General features: G+C 34.0%; 2 protein-coding genes across 2 annotated transcripts in view; one reads left to right on the top strand and one right to left on the bottom strand.

The window, feature by feature from the left end:
- Positions 1-17537, bottom strand: part of LOC113396884 (ras-like protein family member 10B) — a 72209-nt gene extending 54672 nt beyond the window's left edge. Inside the window, exons 1-2 of the mRNA XM_026634954.2 lie at positions 17175-17537; positions 14275-14352 (exon numbers count right to left, since the gene is read on the bottom strand). Coding sequence (XP_026490739.1) covers positions 14275-14344 — 70 coding nt within the window. The 5' untranslated portion in view covers positions 14345-14352; positions 17175-17537. The remainder of the gene's footprint in view (positions 1-14274; positions 14353-17174) is intronic.
- The window catches only part of LOC113396880 (alpha-tocopherol transfer protein-like), a 171000-nt gene that overhangs the window by 41203 nt on the left and 106190 nt on the right, over positions 1-23607 (top strand). The window lies entirely within an intron of this gene.

Genomic DNA, 23607 nt, shown 5'->3' with positions numbered 1-23607 from the left:
TCTATCAGAAATACATTTAAATTTCTAGACATTTGTATATTGCATTCCGTAATACAAACGTCGGATTACATATCACATCCAAAATTGATATCGCAGCGAGCTATTTTCCAGCTTGGCTGCGCTCAACGGTTCATGTGTTACTAACAAGATTTCCAACCCCTGAGCGAAACAGATTGCACTGCAGATAACTTTGTATAAATTAATATGAACATGTATAATATAGTAAGTTAACGGTCTAATTATTTTTTCATTCTTATATTATATCGCCGAGCAACAATACTTGGTATTATTGTGTATAGATTTTAAGTATGAGTGAGCCAGTGTAAGTGTCAAAGTTGATGGCACATTGATTACGATTAGATGGTGACCATCATTACTATCAGGTGGAACTTTCACGCATCCGATTACCGATGCAATCAAACAAGACGCTGTATATAACAGCAAACCCTAAACGAACTCGGAGAGACGGTATGGGTAACGCTGGTTTTTAATGGGTATTCCCGGGCACTTAAGTTTTTCCAGCGAGACAAAAACTGCGTAATAGATAACAGTTATTATATAAGGTAACGTACTCATTTATTTATGAAAAGTGAATTAACAAAAATAATATCACCAAGTTAATCATATACTTAAAGTATATATATGTATATGGGAACTATTTAATTATGTGTGAACTCTGCAAGAACAGGTAAGCACAATGCTTTTTTTGTTTAACTGGCTGTTATATTTTGTAATGACAAAATTATAAGCCATTTTGTTTTATTTTCTTATTTCATAAATATTTCTTAAACTCATCCGTATCTTAATGTCATGCTGCCATTGATACGAATTGAAGAAATAAGATACACCAAAGACACGGACTACATGTTCAACGACAAACAAAAATAAAAAACTAAGGCGGTCATTGTCGTTAGTTCGTCCATTATTGTGAGGCAGCTACTAGAAATCAGCGTTGCAACTCGAGGAGCTGTTGTCATAGACTTTTAAATTGCCGACATAAGACGAGAGACTTTCTTATTTGTGATGTCACCCTGCTGTGTAGCTAATTCAACTTTTTTTTTAACTTCTTTTATAAGTTACTTGACTTGTTTCAATTATGTAATTTTTTTTTGGTATCGTTTATAGTAATCTCTGTTCAAATAAAAGTATTTAAGTATAATCATTATCATTAAAATAACCTATATAAAAGTGGCAAGTGCCTTAAAACCAAAAAAAAAAAACAAAACTAAAACGAGCGAAAATGTTACTCGCCATGATGAAATATCAGATATCTCGTCTTAGTAATAAGCAATTGAAATATGACGAAAACGGGTTGATACAATCTGACAGATAACTCAAATACCGCTCGCTGATTGGTCAAATCAAAAGCGCGAAATTCTCCGGCTTCCTGTTTTACATTTCCGTCCCTTACGTCGTCCGGAAAAAGAGAGAAAAGATGTTACATATCAATAAAATGACATGACAATATACATAAATACATCTGTACTCTTTTAACAAAACAAGAGGATAAATTTAACTCATTCTCAGTAATAAAAAAGAGTTACAAAAGATACGGAAATAATCGAGGCACGATAATTTTATTATGTTATAACAAAGGCTTGGCAGAGGAAAAACGACAAACTTAGGGCTGCGATTGATTACAGATTTTCCCGGATACACCGCAACTTTGTTTCCGGGATACGTCCGGCCAAGTCTTGTCCGAATTATAGTGCTTCAAAAACTTGGATAAACAAATTAATAACTACGAAAGAAATACAACACTTCGTGATTTTGGTTTATTCATTTATAATAATCATAGATTTGAAAACAACTCTCGTATGTGAATATTTTCAAAGGTATTTAATATTTAATATTTGAGAAATACTAATTAGGTTAATAAATCATAATCAAGATAATTAAAGTTGGCGTATTCACGTAATACGGAGGTTTTAAGGCAAAGGATAAGGATTGGTACAGCAATTAGGAGATAACGAGGTTACCGAGCGTAGGGACGTGAATCTCATGAACGAAAACAACGAACGTTGGCACTTTATATCATAAGAATTTTTCATCATAAGAAAAAGTTAAATGAAATCTTGTAGAATTTTGAGAAACGCTAATAATTTTAGCAACATACTAAAAATATTTTAACGAATTTTAATTTAATATGTCAAATTGGTTGGGAAAGAATATCTTGTAATAACTTGTATGTGATCATTAATCTTCCAAATTGGTATATAAAGATCAGGTGCAGGATCTATCACTACGTACAATCCGAAGCATAAGAATGTATACCGATACATTCTAACAAACTACCAATATGCTAACTGCTACCGATCCGGTATAGATTGGGCATATCAGTTCAGCAATGAACCTTGAAATCTGCGACCATACATCAGACAAATGGGGCAGTTATATACAGATATTATTTTAATAAATCACTTGAAGCAATTTAAAGTATCGAAGACAGGTTCAGATATAATAATAACAATTAACATTTATTTCAGACCAAACCCATATAGCGTTAATAAGAATTACCTTAAATATTAAAGTTAGAAGGCGTACAATATTTTCATTATAATTCTAATGAAATTTGTAACTCAATCCATTAGAGATCTGCAAAATCCCTGAATATAGTGTTTTAGGTGGTCTAAGTATTTGCAACAAATAATGAATATTATTTTGCTACAACGTAATCAAATAAAAAGTATTAATAAATAATAACTTTTTCATTATAAAGTTTATACTTAAAGTAGAGTTATTCAACTCAACGGACAAGGGTGCTTGGATGCTATCATAGTAAGATCACTCCTCATCTCAGCTCTTTATATTTTAATATTAAAAAGTTTTTACAAACGCTATTAAGGCTCTATTATCCTCAAAGAATAAACTTTAGCATATTAAATACACTTATTTAATACTAATATCAAGAATAAACTTTAAGGTTGATTCGTGTTTGGGACAAAACAGATGTTTAATCAGTAAAACTCAATAACTTTTAATCAATTGAATCCAGAATTCTCTTCCATCCTCCATCTCCTCCATCCTCCGAGACCATAGCTCCTTATTTATTAACCACTAGACCAGAGAAGCAAACGAAGGCATAAAAGAAACCACACAAATAATTATGTCGACGTGAATTAAATTCGGTTCACTATTAAAACCTGATCAGTCTGAGTGAGTCCATGTCAGAAGGTTGTGTGTTCAAATTACGTCAATATTTTCATGTCATCGCGAATGGCTCACCTGATAGACATCGTCCCCATAGATATCGGCACCAATCTTGGAAGCTAAGATGTTAAGTCCTTCGTGCCTGTTGCACTTGCTTCCCTCACTCACCCTTTAAACCAGATCACAACGATACAAGTATGCTGTTTGGCGGTTGAAAATCAGATGTGTGGATGATACCTACCCAAGTGGACTTGAACTAAGCTCTACTACCAAGAAAATCCTCATGACGACGTTTTGGAGTCAAATCAAAACTGTTTGACTCCTATTTCCAATCTTCAATTTCGGTCATATTGTGCCAAAGATGTATTTGGCAGCGAGTTGAAGGATCAAATGAATCCCTAATCATTCACTAGAAGATCGCTCTTAAGCACTCAAAGACTACAAATAGATATATTCGATATATTAATCAATTAAAGATAGGTACTACAAATACAACGCATTTGTTGTAAAATATGCCCTAATACATTGAACATTAAGTCTACATTCGTGTAAAAGAAAAAAAATTGATTGAAAAACTTTTGCTTAAAAATAAACGTGATTTCTTTATGTGATCGTTTTTCTTTAGAAAATGCCTTCATCCAAATAAATTCAAGTATCGCGTTATTCAAAGCTTGTTTTGGAGTTCCAGCGTTTTTTAGAGCGTAGGAAGTTTCAGAAGTTGTAGAAATATTTTCAAATAACGACGTCTCTTAAAAGTTTTATGAACGGACTTATAAAATATGTTTATGAACTTAATTGAAGCCTAATTAAAGAATGAATGAAGTTATAAGGACTGATGTAAGTTTTCTAACGAAACACCATATATCCGAATCTGTTCGGGTATTTGTAAGATATGATTGAACAAAGAAATATATTAATGACCGTTTACACTCCTTTTTTTGGAAATTCGTATAATTAGTTGATCCTATTAAGAAAGGCTATCAATTAAAAATGGTTTCGCTTTTTAAATCATTTGGTTGTTTTTTTAAACTGACTTCAAAAACACAGTATGTTTTCAAATTGGTCATATTTTTTTGTTTGTTTTTACCTAAAATAATTCTGTATTACTTTGAAAAATTCTCGATTCTCGGTACTGAACAATTCTGGGGTTGCCAGTGTCACTCAAACAAATCAGTTAAGTTAGTAAATATAAAGAATTTATTTATATAAGAAAACACAACACGTAATTTTCTAAATTTGTATAGCCTGCACAAAATAGCAGTTACTAAAGGTAACTTTTACCTACCCTAATTCAATCGATCAAATTTATCACGACAGTAACTTGAAGGGACAAACTACATTAAAACTTTAGGGTTCAGCTGGTCCCGACGGAATTGAACAATAAATCCTGAATTTCTGATCATTATTGCACGTGCGAAGTTATTAACTTTAAAAAAAATACTTTATATTTTAAGATACTATGTGCAACTTTGCGTTCTGGAGGTTAGATTAGTAAGTAGCCTATATCTTTTCTTGAAATTCAAGCTTCAAAAAATGTTTTTATCGAAGTCGATGCAGTGGTTTGGCCGTGAAATAGCAACAGACCAGTAAACAGAGCTAGGTACTTTCGAATTCATAATTACATTACATACATACATTAGCAGCCTGTAAATTTCCCGCTGCTGGGCTAAGGCCTCCTCTCCCCTTGAGGAGAAGGATTGGAGCATATTCCACCACGCTGCTCCAATGTGGGTTGGTGGAATACACATTTGGCAGAATTTCGTTGAAATTAGACACATGCAGGTTTACTCACGATGTTTTGCTTCACCGCCGTGCCCGAGATGAATTATAAACACAAATTAAGCACATGAAAATTCAGTGGTGCCTGCCTGGGTTTGAACCCGAAATCATCGGTTAAGATGCACGTATTCTAACCACTGGGCCATCTCAGCAATTCATAATTGGAGTATAGATATTATTATAATACTACGAGTATGTATGTTCATTAAAAAATCAAGGCCTAAATATGAATTTAAAATAGCATGAGAAGCCCAACACTTCAATAATTTTAATGGATTCAATTAAAACAAAGCTCGTAATGTTAATTCTACCTAGTCTAACCGGCAGGAACCTCTATTTAGGTACCTACTAATAGCCAATGAAATGGTATGCAAATACTTTTTAAGTCAGTTACGATATATGTATAAGTATACACAAAATTATCAACTGGAATTAATGTTCTGTAGATAATTCCTAGATCTAACTCTTTGTTAGCATTTATTACAAACCCGGGTGGTTTTCTGATGTTAGCTATAAGTATTTTGTTTTGTAAGCTTTTATGCATAAAAAAAAAGACAATGCGTACACGGTGTTTTGGTAACATGTTAAGGTAACATACCGATTAAAAAGTGCTTTTATGAGCCTTAAAATAAAGAATATTTTCATTTTGTTTGACACATCCGGACAATACAAATTTATGTTAATAAAATAAATCAAAGTATTATATATTGTATAAAAAAGGCCGACTGTAAATTTATGCTCGCACACACAGACACAATAGAAGGAAAGAGGATTTTGAGTTGATAAAAAATGTGGGAGTGTCGCCTTTAAGATCTTTATCTTCAGAATACACACATGCCCTTTCTGAGCAAATCTAAAATGGCCTAAATCGGTTAGGAACGCACGATTATACCCACGGAACGAAAAGAGGTTCTCCTGAGTTGTCCATATTCAAAATGGCGTTTGCGCAAATTTCAAAATAGGTTATTATTATATACCAAAAATAAGATCGATCGGTGGTATGCGCTTTTCGAAAATACACCCAAATATATAAATTAATTATTACTATTTTTATTTAAATAAGCCAATGAGACTTTGTCAATGGCCTTATAAATTTAAAAAAAAATATTAAAGCTAAGTTATGTAGCTGTGTATACATACAACAGACAGACAGGCTTCCCGTGGGATATGTCTATATAGATTTGCTGTCGAACAAGATTTGTATGTCTTATAACGAGCAATTAATTTCACTACCAGATAACTATTAAGCTAGTAAATTAATTCAAAGCGTTAAATCCTCGACAGTGGAATATATTATGACATGCTAATTGTAAGTACTTACTGTTTAATTTTTGGAATAACTATGTCATGATAAATTTCAGAAACGTAATAACTAACACATACAACGAACACCAATCCTGAACCGATGACTCGCATGGTCATTGGTCAAAGGCAACCGATGACGCAACAGGCGACCAGAATTCAGGTCGATTTGGAAATATACACGAAATAAATCCTAGCCTAAATTTCTTCACCACATATGATGAATTATAAAAAAAATGGTTTTTATGTAATTGTTTGGGTTCAAACCCACAATCTTCGGTTCAGCTTCAGAATCACACATTCCAACCCACTAAGAAACAAAAGGGTATAAAATTATGATGTTGGGGGTACCCATACTTTTTGTTGTATTAAGTCTACATGTTTTACAGAAAAACCTTTTACCAGCATTTTTCTGCTGTTAAAAGTCAAGTATCGCCTGTGGCCTCTTTATTACGCTATCTTCCTGCAGAACCCGTATAATTTTCCCCCTTATTTTCTCCCTAGCCGTGTATAATATCATATTTAATAATATCGTGTACCTGCAAAAGGCTTTAAGGGAAATTCTTTACTGAAATACAATATGCTTAACAAGTTTATAAAGGATTCTTTCAATGGGTTAAAACGAATTACGAATTTCCATTTTACAAAAATCTTTTGGCACAATTACGTATCGTATTTTCGTCCTACAAAGTATTGATTCTATAAATAATTTAACGAATAATCAGGTACCAGTCCAAATCCATTCATATAATATAATTTGACGATGAATAGGTTTATTAAGCAAGTTATTTGAACTGATTAAGAATGACTCATTAATTATTAATTAAACTTGATGATTTATGAAACATTTTTTTTGTAAAATGATATTTCTTGAGATAACAACGTTTTCTCAAAGTCAAAGTCAAAGTCAAAAATCTTTATTCAATGTAGAAGTGTTTACACTTGCTTATTGATTGTCAAAAATCTACCACCGGTTCGGAATTTAGCAAACAATAAAACAAGTGGCTAATATAGATCGTGTTAACAAATCGTCAGCTTATCGCAATCGGATCGACGTACAATCGCTGCCGTTCAGCCATTTTCGTATTCTACAAACGCAATGATCCAGTTGCTCCAGTTGTTCGGTCAAAGTTGAATCGGACTAAAATCGGAATCGATGTATACTCGTACGTAGAATTGGTCCTCGGTTGCGTGGATCGTACGTATCATTACCGTTGTAAGTTAGTAAAGTTCTCCCCAGTTTCATTGTTTAAAACATTCGCTTTTCATAATCTAATTTATTAAGGGTCAGGCAGGCTGGTTTCCTCGTCCATTCATCCCTCTCTTCAGTCACTCATGATACTTTTTGCACGAAGTTGTATAGTCCCTCGCATAGTCCATTGTTCTCATTTCCGTTCTTCCTCTAGCCCGAAGCCTTTTATGTATCATGTCTCAAACGTTAAATTATGTTTTTAATTTAACACACATCTACACTAAATATTTAAATTAACAAAATTATCTATTGATTTTTTTATTTTTATGTTATATAACCCATTTATGAGAGCCAAGATGGCCCAGTGGTTAGAACGCGTGCATCTTAACCGATGATTTCGGGTTCAAACTCAGGCAGGCACCACTGAATTTTCATGTGCTTAATTTGTGTTTATAATTCATCTCGTGCTCGGCGGGGAAGGAAAACATCGTGAGGAAACCTGCATATGTCTAATTTCAACGAAATTCTGCCATATGTGTATTCCACCAACCCGCAATGGTGCAGCGTGGTGGAATATGCTCAAACCTCCTCAAAGGGAGAGGAGGCCTTAGCCCAGCAGTGGGAAATTTACAGGCTGCTAATGATGATGATGATGATGAACCCATTTATGGGTAAGGGCTTAGCAGTAACAATTAAATCGATTGCAACAGTGTGAAGTAGCTAGATAACTATAAAACCTTCACCTCATCCTATCTATACATATGATTAAATTGAAGTGTCTGTTAGTAATATCGAAATAACCGCTTTTTAGTAAATTCATATGTATTTATACATCGTACATATACCAAAATATATTTTATTTACAAATTTTGTCTGTGTGGCTGGACTGATTTTGACGGGACTTTCACTAGCAGGTAGCTGATGTAACGAGGAGTAGGCTACTTTTATTTTAGAATTATATATAACATAATAATAAATTCACGCTGCAATATGAAAATACCGTCCAGTACCGCGCACAGCCCTCACGCATACCACCACTCCTCCTCCTACAAACGACTTAATACCACAAAAGTTACAGAAACACCTAATTCAGAATTAATAATTTATAGTAAAATCTGCGAACAGAAAAATAACTTTTTTATTAAATTCAAACGCGCACGGAGTCGCGGGCACAGCTAGTCTGAAATATATTTTAGATAGGATGAGCCTCATAGTGAAGGTTTCATTCCTTCGGTTTATTTTAACAAACATTCAGATGCCACTGCAACAAATCAGCTTCCTACATACCGTTCAACGGATCCCCATGTGAACTGTAAATCGTTAATAGCCCTTTCATTATAATTAATCTCGTGAGATTGTAAATTGTCGATAAATTGTGAACGGTCATTCAACTTATATCAAAACATACGATAGTCGTTCGGCTGGGTTAGAATTTTTATAATTTAACTGAAATTCACATCGAAATATCTATAATTATATAATATAAATTATTATGTGTGTAATATTGAGATGTAGTTGTGTGCAGTTTATTTTATTACTTATATACGAATGACTCTGATGACCTCCGTGTACCTGACGATTCCTGGCCGAGTCGATGTAGAAAAAGTTCATTAGTTTTCTATGTTGTCTTGGGTCTGGGTGCTTGTGGTACCGTCGTTACTTCTGATTTTCCATAACACAAGTGCTTTAGCTACTTACATCAGAGTAATGTGTGTGATGTTGTCCAATATTTATTTATTATTATTATTTATTAAACATTCCAATGTTATTATCTCTTCTCTCATATTTGCACTTCCCTCTTTTCTTTCTAATCTTCTATCACCAAAGTTTGTCTGTGATCTCTATAAACGATAAGACCGCCTTTGCTCAACATTTGTTTTTTTTTTTTGGTTTTTCTTATGTTCACCTGTATGTTGTGCAATAAGGCATTTAAATAAATAAATAAAGATTATAACCTAACACTGACAAAGACATAATATACACAAACAGGACGACGCGACATCTATCAAACTCTCGTAGTCAATTTTATTTTGTTTTCGAACGCTTACATCGTAGTAATCACATTTCAATAAAATATTATTATTAAAATTGAATAAAAATATTGTAAATCAGCATTATTAAAGTTCGTATTACCGTGTTATTTTATTCGATTATAATATTTAAGTACGACTGCAGTAGATATGTTATTCTCGCGCTTTCCCAAGGCGCCGGTGAGGCTGTTTGGTAACATTTGGCTATTATCCAAATAAAAAGGTAACGGCTCCTATCTCTGTCAAACTTTGTAAGGATACACGTTGACTGGTAAATCATTTGAATCGTCTTAGTATACCGTGACCAGTAACCAGATATGATATTCCTTATTAAATTAATTTCGTTGTAGTTTTGGTTCATACGTAGGTTTTACAAGTTAAGTAAGTCGTTACACAAAGACAAGTTATCTTATAGCGGTGTATGGATTGAACCACCAATGGCATTGATAAGCTAATGGACTAATGGGCCAGCCGGTGGTAAGGACAACATATTAAATTCATCAAAAACCATGGGAACTGATATGTTAATATTCTTGTGCCTGTAGTTATACCGGCTCACTCACCCTTCGAACCGGAACACATGAATACTAGTTTTAATGTTGGTATGTGTGGTAGATATATAATAAATATGTATAATCATTTTATCCCGTAGTACTAATTTTTTTTTTTTTTATGTCATACGAGCAGGAGGCTCACCTTGTATAATCACCACACCATTTTATCCCGTAGTACTATTATTTTTTTTTTATGTCATAGGTGGCAATCGAGCAGGAGACTCACCTGATGGAAAGTGACTACCACCGCCCATGGACATCTGCAACACCGGGGGGCTTGCAGGTGCGTTGCCGATTGCCAATCCGCCAGCCAGGAGTGGCGCTTATGGCACATATCTCCCTCTATGATCACAGTAACGAAACCCCGATAGCCCTATTCACAGCCTTAGCCTTACCCTTAGGAAATTAGACGATGTCTACCTTCGAGCACGAGATTAATTATACACAACAAATAAGAACATAGAAATTCAACGGTGCTTGCCTAGGTTTGAATCCGCAATCATAGGTTAATTAACTGGGCCATCTTGGCTATCTAGGCTAGGTTATAAAATATATAATATACTTGACAACTGTCTGACACGTTCCTCGGATGAGAAGGTGTAGGGCACACTCCTTTTTACAAAATTATATAACCAACAGTTCAAAATATACATCTACATAAAACATAATCAGCCTGTAAATTTCCCACTGCTGGGCTAAGGCCTCCTCTCCCATTGAGGAGAAGGTATGGAGCATATTCCACCACGCTGCTCCAATGCGGGTTGGTGGAATACACATGTGGCAGAATTTCATTGAAATTAGACACATGCAGGTTTCCTCACGATGTTTTCCTTCACCGCCGAGCACGAGATGAATTACAAACACAAATTAAGCACATGAAAATTCAGTGGTGCCTGCCTGGGTTTGAACCCGAAATCATCGGTTAAGATGCACGCGTTCTAACCACTGGGCCATCTCGGACCCAAAATATACATCTAAATCAAGTTAATTAAATACAATGTAATTATTATTTATCGAAAATCAAGGAAAATGAGTAAAGAAAGAATATTTTTTGATTCTTAAATATGACTGCAGTGTGACACTAACCTTATAATTCGGAAACGTTGGACCGCGGCCAGTGAACCAGATACGAGGTAAACTTTTAACTTATTGATGAGAAATAGTCGAAAATACAAACACATTTTACTTGAACATTTTACCATTAAATAACAAAAGTTGCTTTGCTTGAAAATTTTGTTGGACATTGTCTTCGAAAATTTTCATACACAATGAATACTTAATATTATAAAAGCAAGATGTACTATATCATACTGTTAAAACTATATACTAATGTATGTTTGTTTGTTTTCTTTCAAGGCTAAACCACTGCACCGATTTTGATGAAACAAAGCTTGCAAGTAAACTCATCTCCTCTCGTATAGGATATTTGTCCCCTCGGATTACAAGTGACGAAATAGAGAGTGCCTGTGTGTCTCCGAACACTCTTGACAACTATAACATAGGTATATAACACTGCTCTCTTGCAGATACATTATGTTTATTAAACATATGTATTTACGTATCCTGGTGATATAAATTATAAAAAACTCTTTATCGCCCGCGATATCGCTCGCGCTTTAGGAGTAGGTCGTCATTTGTTAGGTTAGGTTAGTATAAAAAGTAGCCCCCAAACTTCTGTAGCGGACTCGGGGGAATCCGTCACGGACGGAGGCCGTGAGCAGGAAGGCGCGCACTACCATCCTGGCGTGTCTTCGAGGTCGGTTGCGTAGCGGTAACTAACGCTGGCGGGGTTGCGGTTGTAAGCGACAGTGTTCCTGTAACCCTGCGTCGTGCGGCGAGGCGGAATTCTGGGGAGGTTTTAGTGGGTACGCCGGGACCTTCTACCCCGGGAATCTCACATATCCGTTCCGGTCCCTGCCCGATCGGGCGTGATGCGTAAAAGCATTTCCTCCCCGGAAACAAAAAAAGAAAAGTATTCTTAAGCCCAGGAACAGAAGATGACGTAATTTTTCCGTAATATGCAGACTAAATAAAAATATTTTTTCTTTAATGTATTTTAGTTGTGCCAACAGGTCACAAATTATTTCGGCGATAAAATGTGCGATGTCATACACAGGAGATTGATCGGTACGGTCGAGGTTATAGACTAAATTGAATAAAAATAATAAACGAAAACAAAATATACTTCAATCAACCAGGTTTTTCTACAAGTATCCTTGAATATTTTTTTACAAGATCATATACAAGGAACTTGTTAAGAATGTATATTCTACTCTGAAAATACTCTTTTCCGATTGAATAACAGAAGTAGGTTACTTATGTTAATAATAGCGAGAACAGTAACTTATAAACAAATAAAATTAATATACAAACTTCGTCGTATATTAAAATCAATGACGGCGTATGCAAATTATAAATATTACATTTATTGGCGACAGCTGTTTATGACAAGCATATAAATGAGCCGCGTCCAAGTTTACTATTCTACAACCTAAGAGTTTGTTTATTGTATTTAAATGTTTACATTTAAATCATCCAATGTGACTTAATGTCGTTATGTCCCTTGTGAACTTACACACAGTTAACAGTTTCTAACCAGAACAGAACAATACTAACTGTAAAGTTTTCTAACTGAGGTAATTTTTCATTAGATTAATTAATGTTTCGATTATAAGTTGCTAGTTTGACTAAATCTGCGATAACCAATCAAAAGCGTCGGCCAATTCCAGGGTCTACTTTGTCATAGTTGAGCGCGGCTGGATAACGGAAGGCATTCTGGTTTGAGCATTCAACCAGGTCACAACTATAAATTGTAATAATATATTACAGTTAACGAACGTTATTAAAGTGTTTAATTCGACTAACCTAAGGTCCCTAGGAAGGGGTGGCTCGCCCCGGGCCTTCAGTCTTGGAGGGCCCCAAATGCATCCGGGTTCCCCTGATCAAATCCTAAACAAGACTTCAAAAATGTGCTTAATACCTAAATCATTTCATCAAGTTCAAATCACTCTTCAGCCATCTTAGACATTTTACGCGGTACTAAAATTCTTTTAACTTCGCTGAACGCGTCCAATACGCTGGGTGAATCCCCGTCTTTTTAGCGGGTACTTCCCCAGGAATCCATGAATGAATGAAGTGCAAATAATTCACTCTTACTTATATACCTACCCGATAAATAACCTTTTATATTTGTTATTGAAATGTAGGAAAATTTGTCTCCTGATGGTGAGTGTTCACCACGCATAAACAATATACAAAATATTAATCATATCATTAATCCACCGTCCATCCATCACTAAGATATAATGGCTCAATCGTCCTTCAAAGTAAATAGACTTGGGGAATATATGATTTGGTGTTTTGAAATATATTATCCGACTGACATTGGTCCCATGGGTAACCCAGTCACGTAGGACCTAGGTGAGTCCATAAAAAAACTACCATAAGTATAATTTTGTTCTTCTGTAATGAACGTAACAATAATTTATGGTGCAATCGAAGTTTGACACTTGAAACTAATATTGGTTGTTTACGAACGACTCCCGGTATACGAATATTTCAAACTTTACCGATTTAAACTTCTAGCTCATAGGAAATTACGGCCATTAAATTTGCATTACGTAAACATAAATTTTATCTTGTTTTATTGTGTTTATTAAAAGTTTGTTTTTTAAATAAAAATGTTGATTTATGTTGTTTATGGAATATAATTATGAACTAAAATGAGGATTTCATTTCCAGTTTTCAATTTCATTAAATTGATTCCTTCATGTACTGCATTGACACAATGAGTTGAAGTCTTTGCGTCAAGATCATCCAAAGGGGAGAAAATGTTGATCATGATCACAGTTAGCATCTTCAATTTTTTTTATGGTATCTATAGGCGGACGAGCAAATGGGCAACCTGATGGTAAGTGGTCACCACCGCCCACAGACAACGGCGCTGTAAGAAATATTAACCATTCCTTACATCACCAATGCGCAACCAACCTTGGGAACTAAAATGTTACGTCCCTTGTGCCTGTAGTTACACTGGCTCACTCACCCTTCAAACCGGAACACAACAATACTGAGTATTGCTGTTCGGCGATTCAAATCCAATAAAAACATTTTTTTTTCCAATTTCATCTTATGAGAAGAAATAAATGAAACATCGTAAGACTTCGATGTAAAAATAATACTTAAATTAAGGATGTTTATCTTAATAAGATAAGGTTTGACGCAATTGAATTATACATAGGTTTTTATTTAAAAATGTTAAACTTACGGATAGTGTACTTTTTGTCGGAGTGGCGAGACGCCCTCGTAGTCTGCGATGCACGCCTTTTATACCGCATTATATATTCTGAAACAACAGTATATAACAGAATTACGTATATGGTTTTTTTAAATAAAAACATATAAATCAAAATAACAAATAACTATTGTAACATAAAAAACAAAATATTCTTTGTAGTTAGTGTTGAATTAAATGAAGCTACCACCGGTTCGGAAAGTAGATTCTACCGATAAGAACCGACAAGAAACTCAGTAGCTACTCTTTTCCACCGTTTTAATTACATAATATGTCAGTAAAGTACAATTAAATGTATATATAACTTACCTAATAATCAATAAACTCCACGCTTTTATATTTAACATTGAGTAATATGCCTATTTCGTCATGAGCTTTAAATTTTTAATAGCCCAAGTTTGAAATCATGACCGCGTTGAAACGAGTGGCACGTGTTATAAAAGGTTTTATATTTAGACTCTCAACGAAATGTTCATAGGATTTTTAGCTCTTTATCTCTGAAGAAATCCTCTAAAACCTTTATGGTAAGAGATGAAGTCTTCGGGCTTATTGGAAGACACGCAAAATAATGTCAGATGACTATGGCCATAAGTGAAGCTAATTCAAAAAGCCTAGCAGTAGACTGCTAGTAATGACATCTCTTCAGGTTTAGTATATTTGTATTATGCTACTTATTACGATTTAACTATTCCGTTGATCTAGTGACTAGCTTAAAGAGTTAATCGTGGTTCGGGGTCCAATTTCCGAGTCAGTTGGATTAAAGTTATTGACATTTGTATAATTATCTCCTTCGTTTACGCGCTCGTTGAGAATAGCTGCCTTGAACCAAATCAGTCAGGAAGACATCATAGCATAGTTTGCATATTAACTTTGTATCATACATATTGATAATACCTACTTTAATGCAAAATGTAGATTGTTACTGGTAATTTTTAAAATAATGGGCTAATAAATAATAATAATAACAAAATCTTGATCTATCCAAATATTATAAATGCTAAAGTAACTCTAGAACCCGAGATGGCAGTGGTTAGAACGCGTGCATCTTAACCGATGATTTCGGGTTCAAACCCAGGCAGTCACCACTGAATTTCATGTGCTTAATTTGTGCTTATAATTCATCTCGTGCTCGGCGGTGAAGTAAAACATCGTGAGGAAACCTGCATGTGTCTAATTTCAACGAAACTCTGCCACATGTGTATTCCACCAACCCGCATTGGGGCAGCGTGGTGGAATATATTACAAGCCTTCTCCTCAAAGGGAGAGGACGCTTTAGCCCAGCAGTGGGAAATTTACAGGCTGCTAATGTGAAAGTAACTCTGTTAAACGTGAAGAGGTAACACCTCTTTACACCGCAGAACCGATTTAGATAACATTTAGTATTGAGATTTTGGGTCCCAGGGAAAGACGTAGGCTATTTTATTCATTTAAACCGTGGGAGATTAAATGGGGGTGACGGTTTCTGTGCTATACATAAAGTTTTATAAATTGCGCGAAGGTAAAGCCGCTGAAACCGCAAGTAAATAAATAAAAGTAACAGAGAAAACTATCAAATATTTCTTTCGTAATAGCCTGTAAAAGTTCTCGGGCATGTAATTAAATGAGCTAATTATGTCCACGGGCTACGTATATTTAAATAAAGAACGGTAAAGTTAAGTATATGATCAATTTAAATGTTTAAACAACGTTGCTTTCTAAAATTGACAAGGCGTTAAATCTAGACGTCATCATAAACACGTAAACTAATTTATCTTTCAAATAGGCTTTACCAATTAATAATGGTAATTTTTGATTAGTAAAACATTGCTGTCTACTTCTTTCAAATGTTAGAATTTTGATGACAGAAAGAGATGGATCAGGTATTTTGTAGTAAATGAAGTCGCGGGAAACAGGCTTTATCCTGTATATGTATAACCTTATATACTCTATTCCAACCATGAGAGGAAAACAGCCAAATAAACAAGATTTGACAGCAAATTGACGCAATATCATTGGTCGAGAGCTTGATTAATCTATGATATTTACTATGGATTTGCGAAAAAATGGCGTTATAAACGTCGACGAAACTGTTGTCGGAATTTTTAAATTAAAATTAAAGTGGAAGTAAACAGTTAAGTGTAGTATTATAAATAAAGATATATTATTAATAAACTCTTAGTGGTGCACAATATAGCTGAGTTAATAGCAAATCGCGTGAAATACGATTAAAAAATGTGTGTTTGTGCAATTCACAAACGGTAGAAGAAAAACTTTAATAATCAAATTAAATTATTTATTTTCGTTCCCCTTTTTTGTGACGCACTTTCGTTTCATCGAGTTTCAAAACTCACAACGATTCTAAAGAAATTAAAAAAAAAAACGCTGATTTTTGCATAAGATTAAAAATCAGATAGGTATTCTTGAGGCAAATCTATGAATAATATAATAACAGCATCCCATTATCCGATATTGGAGGCCCTCGTTACGAAGTTTTGACATTATTTTTGGCATCTTATGACAGGCTATTAAGAGTTTCGTATAGTTTCCTTCCATTAACAACGTTACAAGTTTTAGATATTAACGTTTCAAAGCGAAGTGGTCTAGAATTACACTTTCACAAATTTTACTTAAAATCAGATATTAATTTTATATCATTCCTGTAATTATTTTTCTTAATTAGTCTAGCTAATAACTTAAACTCAATATTTTCATAATTTATAAAATATATATTAAATAAGTTTTTACTATTAATTATATCAATTATTATATTAAAAAATATTATCTTATCTTATAGTATTTATTCTGTAAAAAAGTCTTCCAAAAGTACTTCGTTGCAGTAAGTAAGTAATGTTTTTTTTTTAAATATATATCTATTTGCATAATAAAATATTTACCTTTAAAAGTCAGCGGAATTTCAACGATAAAAGCACAACCTTGACACAACACGTTTATAAAAATTCGTTCAATAATCGATATGTTAAACGACACGGATATTTAACAACATTGCATCTGTTACGATTTTAACACAACATAATAACTACAACAAATGTCTGATACATTGTAAGAACACATTGGACGAGCACGCGCTTCGTTCTTTTTTTAAAAATTCAGAACATTTTTCGAAAAATAAATTTGAAAAAAACATATTAGAACGTCTTATTGATTGACTTAAAAAAAATTCGATAGCTGTCCTTTATTTTTTCATTCATAATTAAAAAGAATTCACTTGCATCACCTAAATTTCGCTCCACTTCTTATTTTTGACGTTTATTACGGTGTTGCCATATTAAATTTTCAATTCTTCCTATTTATCTTTAACGCGATTTCAACAAATAATACAATAAAATTCAATATCACATCACAAACAATAACTACTTATATATTGTTAATATTTATATAAAATCTAATTGTATTATATATAAAGGGACGAATTACTAAATCAATACAGTTAAAGTACTAAACATTATTCAGGGACTCAAATTTATATCCTATCAAGACACTGTCCACTTATTTCATTCAGTTGAGTTCAAATGATTGGTTTTATAAAACAAGATTATAAATAATAGTTCAACAGACATTCATGACCACGATCCCTCTGATGTGAAAGCTCTTTGGGTTTACTTTCGCTGGTTACTTTCTAGCAACCCTTTAAGGTGTTAAATACTAAATGTTATAAAGATAATCACACACATATAACTATAATTCATTTCGTCTGCTCTTACGGTCTCTTATATCCACGGATTAAGATGAAATGAGCTCTGTTCTTAATTTGGACCACACATCTCGTGGTGTCGTATATCCCAAACCACTTGTAGATTTTCTCGTATATTTAGATATTAATAATAATTTATATTTGACAATGACTTTTCCGAGTAAGACTTCCCTAAAATTACTGGTAAATATTATTTCATTGCTGGCAACATTGATTTGCGCATGCGTATTGTAATCGTACATTCGCGCCAGATGCTTAGAGTTTTGGCAGTTTTATTGATTTGAGGCGTAGCCTATGTGAATAGCATTCGAGCTACACTTGACCTATCGAATCGGCGGCTAAAAAAATATTTTCTATTTCGGATTTATTCGTGCATGCAAATATTTTAATTACCTCCGTGACTGATCATGACGATATATTCAGATACTATAAAATACCAATGAATCCATCAATAAAAATATTCTAGATTTACTTAAATTATACTAAAATTTTAAATTAAGAATTGGTACATTTTTTAATATAATTTAGGTAAGAACGGAACAATGACCTGGTGATAAGTGTTCACCAACGCCCACAAACATTGGCGCTGTAACAAATGTTAGCTATTCCTTACATCACCAATGCGCCACCAACGTTGGGAACTAAGATGTTACATCTGTCTATAGTTACACTAACTTACTCACCCTTCAAACCGAAACACAACAATACTAAGTATTCCTGTTTCTCGGTAGAATATGACGGCCTTGTATCAAGTGATCCAATTATATTATAAGTACCTAATTCATTCAAGTAGGCTCTTACACGCAATTTTGAAGATTAATCAAGTAAGTAATTTTACAAGGTTAATTTAAACATAACACTTCTTCGGAATATGGATTCTACAGATAGGGATCTTAGAAAATAGTTGTTCATTGTAATTATATTATATTAATTCCATCAAATTATTAGAACTTAAATGTATATGTTATTTTAAAAGCTCGAACTACGTTAAATCTTAAGATTTTTCAGTAAAACCTAAGATTTACTGACTATGAATGGTAAATGTCCATAAAACTTTGGGATTCGAACTTTTACCATCATTCACTTGGTAAACCTTAGGATTTACATGTTAGGTTAGGTTAGGTTGGAATGGTAAAAGTCCGAAAAAGTCGTCCCTTTATAATAAATACTTACATTTACCAACTCATGTCGGCCTTATTTTACCGTAACGTTGTTTTTAATATACCGAGGGCACCAAGGGTTAACCGATGATTGCGGGTTCAAGCCCAAACAAGCACCACTGAATTACAATAAGCTTAATTTGTGTTTTTTCATCTTGAGCTCGTTGGTGTGCAATTTCCTAACGATATTTTTCGTTAGGAAATTGCACATGAACATCATGTGTAATTGTCAATTTTTTAGAGGTCAACCTTTAAAGAAAGTCAAATGAAATGAAATCAAATCAAAATATACTTTATTCAAGTAGGCTTTTACGAGCACTTTTGAATCGATTCGGAATGTAGATTCTACCGAGAAGGACCGGCAAGAAACTCAGTATCTAATAATATTATAAAACAAGATATGAATTCGTTCGATTTAATTATAATTAAATAAAAACTTATACTTAGCTTATAACTACTTTATATCATTAGTCATTCATTCATTCAACCACATCCATTTGAAAATCAACAAATTACGAACCCAAAAACATAATTTCCTAGTTAGTTTATTAGAACGAAGACTAGTTTATTAAACTTAATCTTTTGATTTATTCGGATTTCATTATTTATATGTCTAAATGGACTGTCAAAGCTGAGAACGCGTTGAAAATATAATGGATAACAGTTGGCTACTAAATACAAGCACACTAGTAAAGTAGTGTGGCGTTTGACGAGTGTTAAGCGTAACTTTCATGGTACACCAACACACTACAACCAATATAGTTACACCAAGATAATATTGTTTTTTCATTTCTATAATACAAATAGAACATTACACTTAAAAATATTAACCAAATATTTTTAAAGATATAAAGGTAAAGATGTTTTAGTTCTAGGCGTCCCAGAACCACGAGCTTTCAATTAAAAATATAATTATATTCTAAACCGAAAATCTCGATCAAAAAAACATATTTATTTCTTTTTCCTTTCATTTTCAAGTTTATGTTAGTTGTTTTAGAATTTTAGACTTCAAATATGTAGAAACTGTATTTCAACGACGATTACAGCAACGATAAATAAATTTACAAAAAAATCAACATGAATGAATCGCAATTTTAATTTCCTTGCGATAATGGAGCGCTACCACGGCGCGCGGCGTTTCGTGTGCGGCTCATAATTCAGTAATTTCGGCAAATGTTTTTTAAAGCATTTTCGCTAAGTGGATTCAAAATTCCTTCGGTATAAGTCTAACTTGCAGATTATAGTGATATTACGTCGTTTCTGTTTGATCGTATAAAACACATTGATTTAGTTATTTGTGTTAACGGGAAAATTTCCGCACTGTAATAAATCAAGGGCAGATTGCCTAGCCTTTTTTCAAGTTTGTCGCCGTGGCAAAAATTGGTTTGTATGAACATGACGCAGCTCTGAGTGATTTCTGGTCACGGAGGTCAATCTCAAGGGAGACCAGCAAACTGCTCAGGACATATTACGGTACAAAAGTATGTGAGCACATACAAGTCCAGTCTCTATTCTCTCACTCTCATAATCTAATGGAACAGCAAATCTGATACTACCGGTAAGAGTTCAGGCGCAGTACCAGGCATCGAAGTATTGCAACTGCAAATTCCAGACCTCCAGACTGTTAATGAGACTTAATTCGATAAAAAGACCCCAATAACTTCTCATCGGTCTGATTTGGAGTTTGAACCCAGAACCTCAAGCCATATAGCCATTAAACCTACGAAGCAGTCAAATGCTGAAACGTATATAATATTCCGAATCAGTGGAAGCTTAGAACTGCCATTCACATTCAGTATAATGCGTTTCATAACTTAATTATTGTAATTTATCCCATAATTCAAACAACTGCTGTGTTATATAACTATAAACCTAGATTCAGTTACCTTGAAGCCGTTAAATTTTAACTTTCTAATAAAATGAATAGTAAAAAAGTTACATAATTATTTATTCAGATATACCAGCATTGTATTGGTAATTTTTCATATATTTTCCAAATAGGTTGGCAGACTGCGTATGGGCCACCAGATGTGATCACCACAGCCCATAGACATTCGCACTGTATCCCCCTGTATCGTACCTAAAATACATTGGCTCGATCAATCTTCAAACCGGAACATAACAATACTGAGTACTTCTGTTTGGCCGTAGAACAACAATTGCAATTATTATATTATACATTTGTCATTTTGCATGAGAGAGATGGAGTGGAAGAGAATGACCTAAGAAGACACGGATCTAGTGTGTGAGGAGGGATATGAGGGAGATTGATTTGAACGATCAGATGACGAATAATGAGTGAATGGGAGGAAAAGACAGGTTGCACTGAACCTGAATAGTTTGGGAGAAAGTCAGGGAAAAGAAGAAGACAATTACTGTTTTGTTGTTGTTGTTGTTGTTGAATATATAATGAGTTGATGGTACATAAACGGAGATTACTGATTACTTTATTAACGATAAGCGAAAATACATTAACATTAACAGCCTGTAAATTTCCCACTGCTGGGCTAAGGTCTCCTCTCCCTTCGAAGAGAAGGTATGGAGCATATTCCACCACGCTGCTCCAATGCGGGTTGGTGGAATACACATGTGGCAGAATTTCGTTTAAAGTAGACACATGCAGGTTTCCTCACGATTTTTTCCTTTACCGCCGAGCACGAGATGAATTATAAACACAAATTAAGCACATGAAAATTCAGTGGTGCTTGCCTGGGTTTGAACCCGAAATCATCGTTTAAGATGCACGTGTTCTAACCACTTGGCCATCTCCGCTCAAAATAAGTGAAAATAAACAACAACTAAATCATTAGTATATATTTTAAAACTAAAGGACTGACTTTCACCGCCAACGAAACTGAAGGTAACTAACTTAGGTGTTGTAAACGTTTGATATAAAAAGTGTCCAAAAAACGTTAGTCAAATAATTATAAAATACCTTTTTGACTACTTAGTTCCCTTCCATGTTGGTAGGGCTTTATGCAAGGTCGTCAGGGTAGGTACAACTAATCATATATTCTACCACCAAACAGCAGTACTTAGTCTTGTTTTGTTTCGGATTAAAGGGTGAGTGAGCAAGTGACTACTCCAGGCACAAAGGTTAGTTAGTTCCCAAGGTTAGTGCCACATTGGCAATGAATGGTTAAAATTTCTTACGGCATCAAAATCTATGAGTGACCGATAAATATCTACATGACCTTTGATGTACCTTTATATTTCTATTTTATTTTTTGTTAATTATATCATATAAACTTTCTACTTTTTTTATTGTCTTTCAACTTATGTTACTAAACTTGTATAATTTTATTAATATATTATTACTATATACACGTCTCGGCTGGGCACAATTGTAATAACCGAACATAACATTTTATAATGAAAAACATACAAAAATAATAATAATAGCCTTTTATTCAGATCTCTTAATTGGTTACATTAAATTTGAACTTAAAAAAAAGTAACACTAACTCTTAACTAATTAAAAAAAAAAATTCAACTAATATCTGTTTCTTGGTTATCACTTGCAGATCTGTTTGCCAGTCGGTAAAGGCCTCCTCCAACCTTTTCCATTCGTCCCTTTCTTGAGCCACTCTGTTCCAGATGACTCCTGCCACTTGTCTAATGTCGTCATCCCACCTTTTCTGTGGTACCTCTCTTCCTTTTGCCTTCTCTGGGGTACCACCGTGTCACTCTTTTGATCCATTTGTCGTGTCCTCTTATCAAGTGGCCTGCCCATCTCCATTTAAGTCTTTTGACTTTAATTGTTACAGCTATTGTTTTGGTTTTATTTCTAATGACACAGTTTTTCAATCTGTCCGACTTTTTGACATTGAGCATACTCCTTTCCATTGCATGCATGCAATGAAGGATATCAATATATAAATATAATAAATAATATATATAAATATCAATCAGCACATCCTTTTTTGGGTACTTTTATTGATTATTTTAAGTTTATAATTATTTAAATAATTCACCAAAGTTGTGAACGCACAGGAGACAAATAAACGTCATTTTATTTATTAAGAATAGTAACATTTATTTTACTATTTTTTAATAATATATAACACATCATTAATGACATAATTCTGACGACCTCCGTGGTCGAGTAGTGTGTACGCCGGTTTTCATGGGTACGCCACTCCGATATCCCGGGTTCGATTCCCAGCCGAGTCGATGTAGAAAAAGTGTATTAGAATTCTATGTTGTCTTGGGAATGGGTGTTTGTGGTGCCGTCGTTACTTCTAATATTCCATATCACAAGTGCTTTAGCTACTTACATTGGGATCAGAGTAATGTATGTGATGTTGTCCAATGAATCTAACTAATATTATAAATGAGAAATTTGGATGGACGAATGTTTGTTACTAAATCACACTAGACCAATACAATTTGGCACAGAAACAGATAGATTGTCCTGAACAAATTACCTAACACGTGACCCGCTCAGGCACGCAA

The sequence above is a fragment of the Vanessa tameamea genome, chromosome 21, assembly GCF_037043105.1.
Source record: "Vanessa tameamea isolate UH-Manoa-2023 chromosome 21, ilVanTame1 primary haplotype, whole genome shotgun sequence".
Lineage (NCBI taxonomy): Eukaryota > Metazoa > Arthropoda > Insecta > Lepidoptera > Nymphalidae > Vanessa > Vanessa tameamea.
The sequence above is the reverse complement of the archived record's forward strand: the minus strand, read 5'-3'. Positions and strand labels throughout refer to the sequence as shown.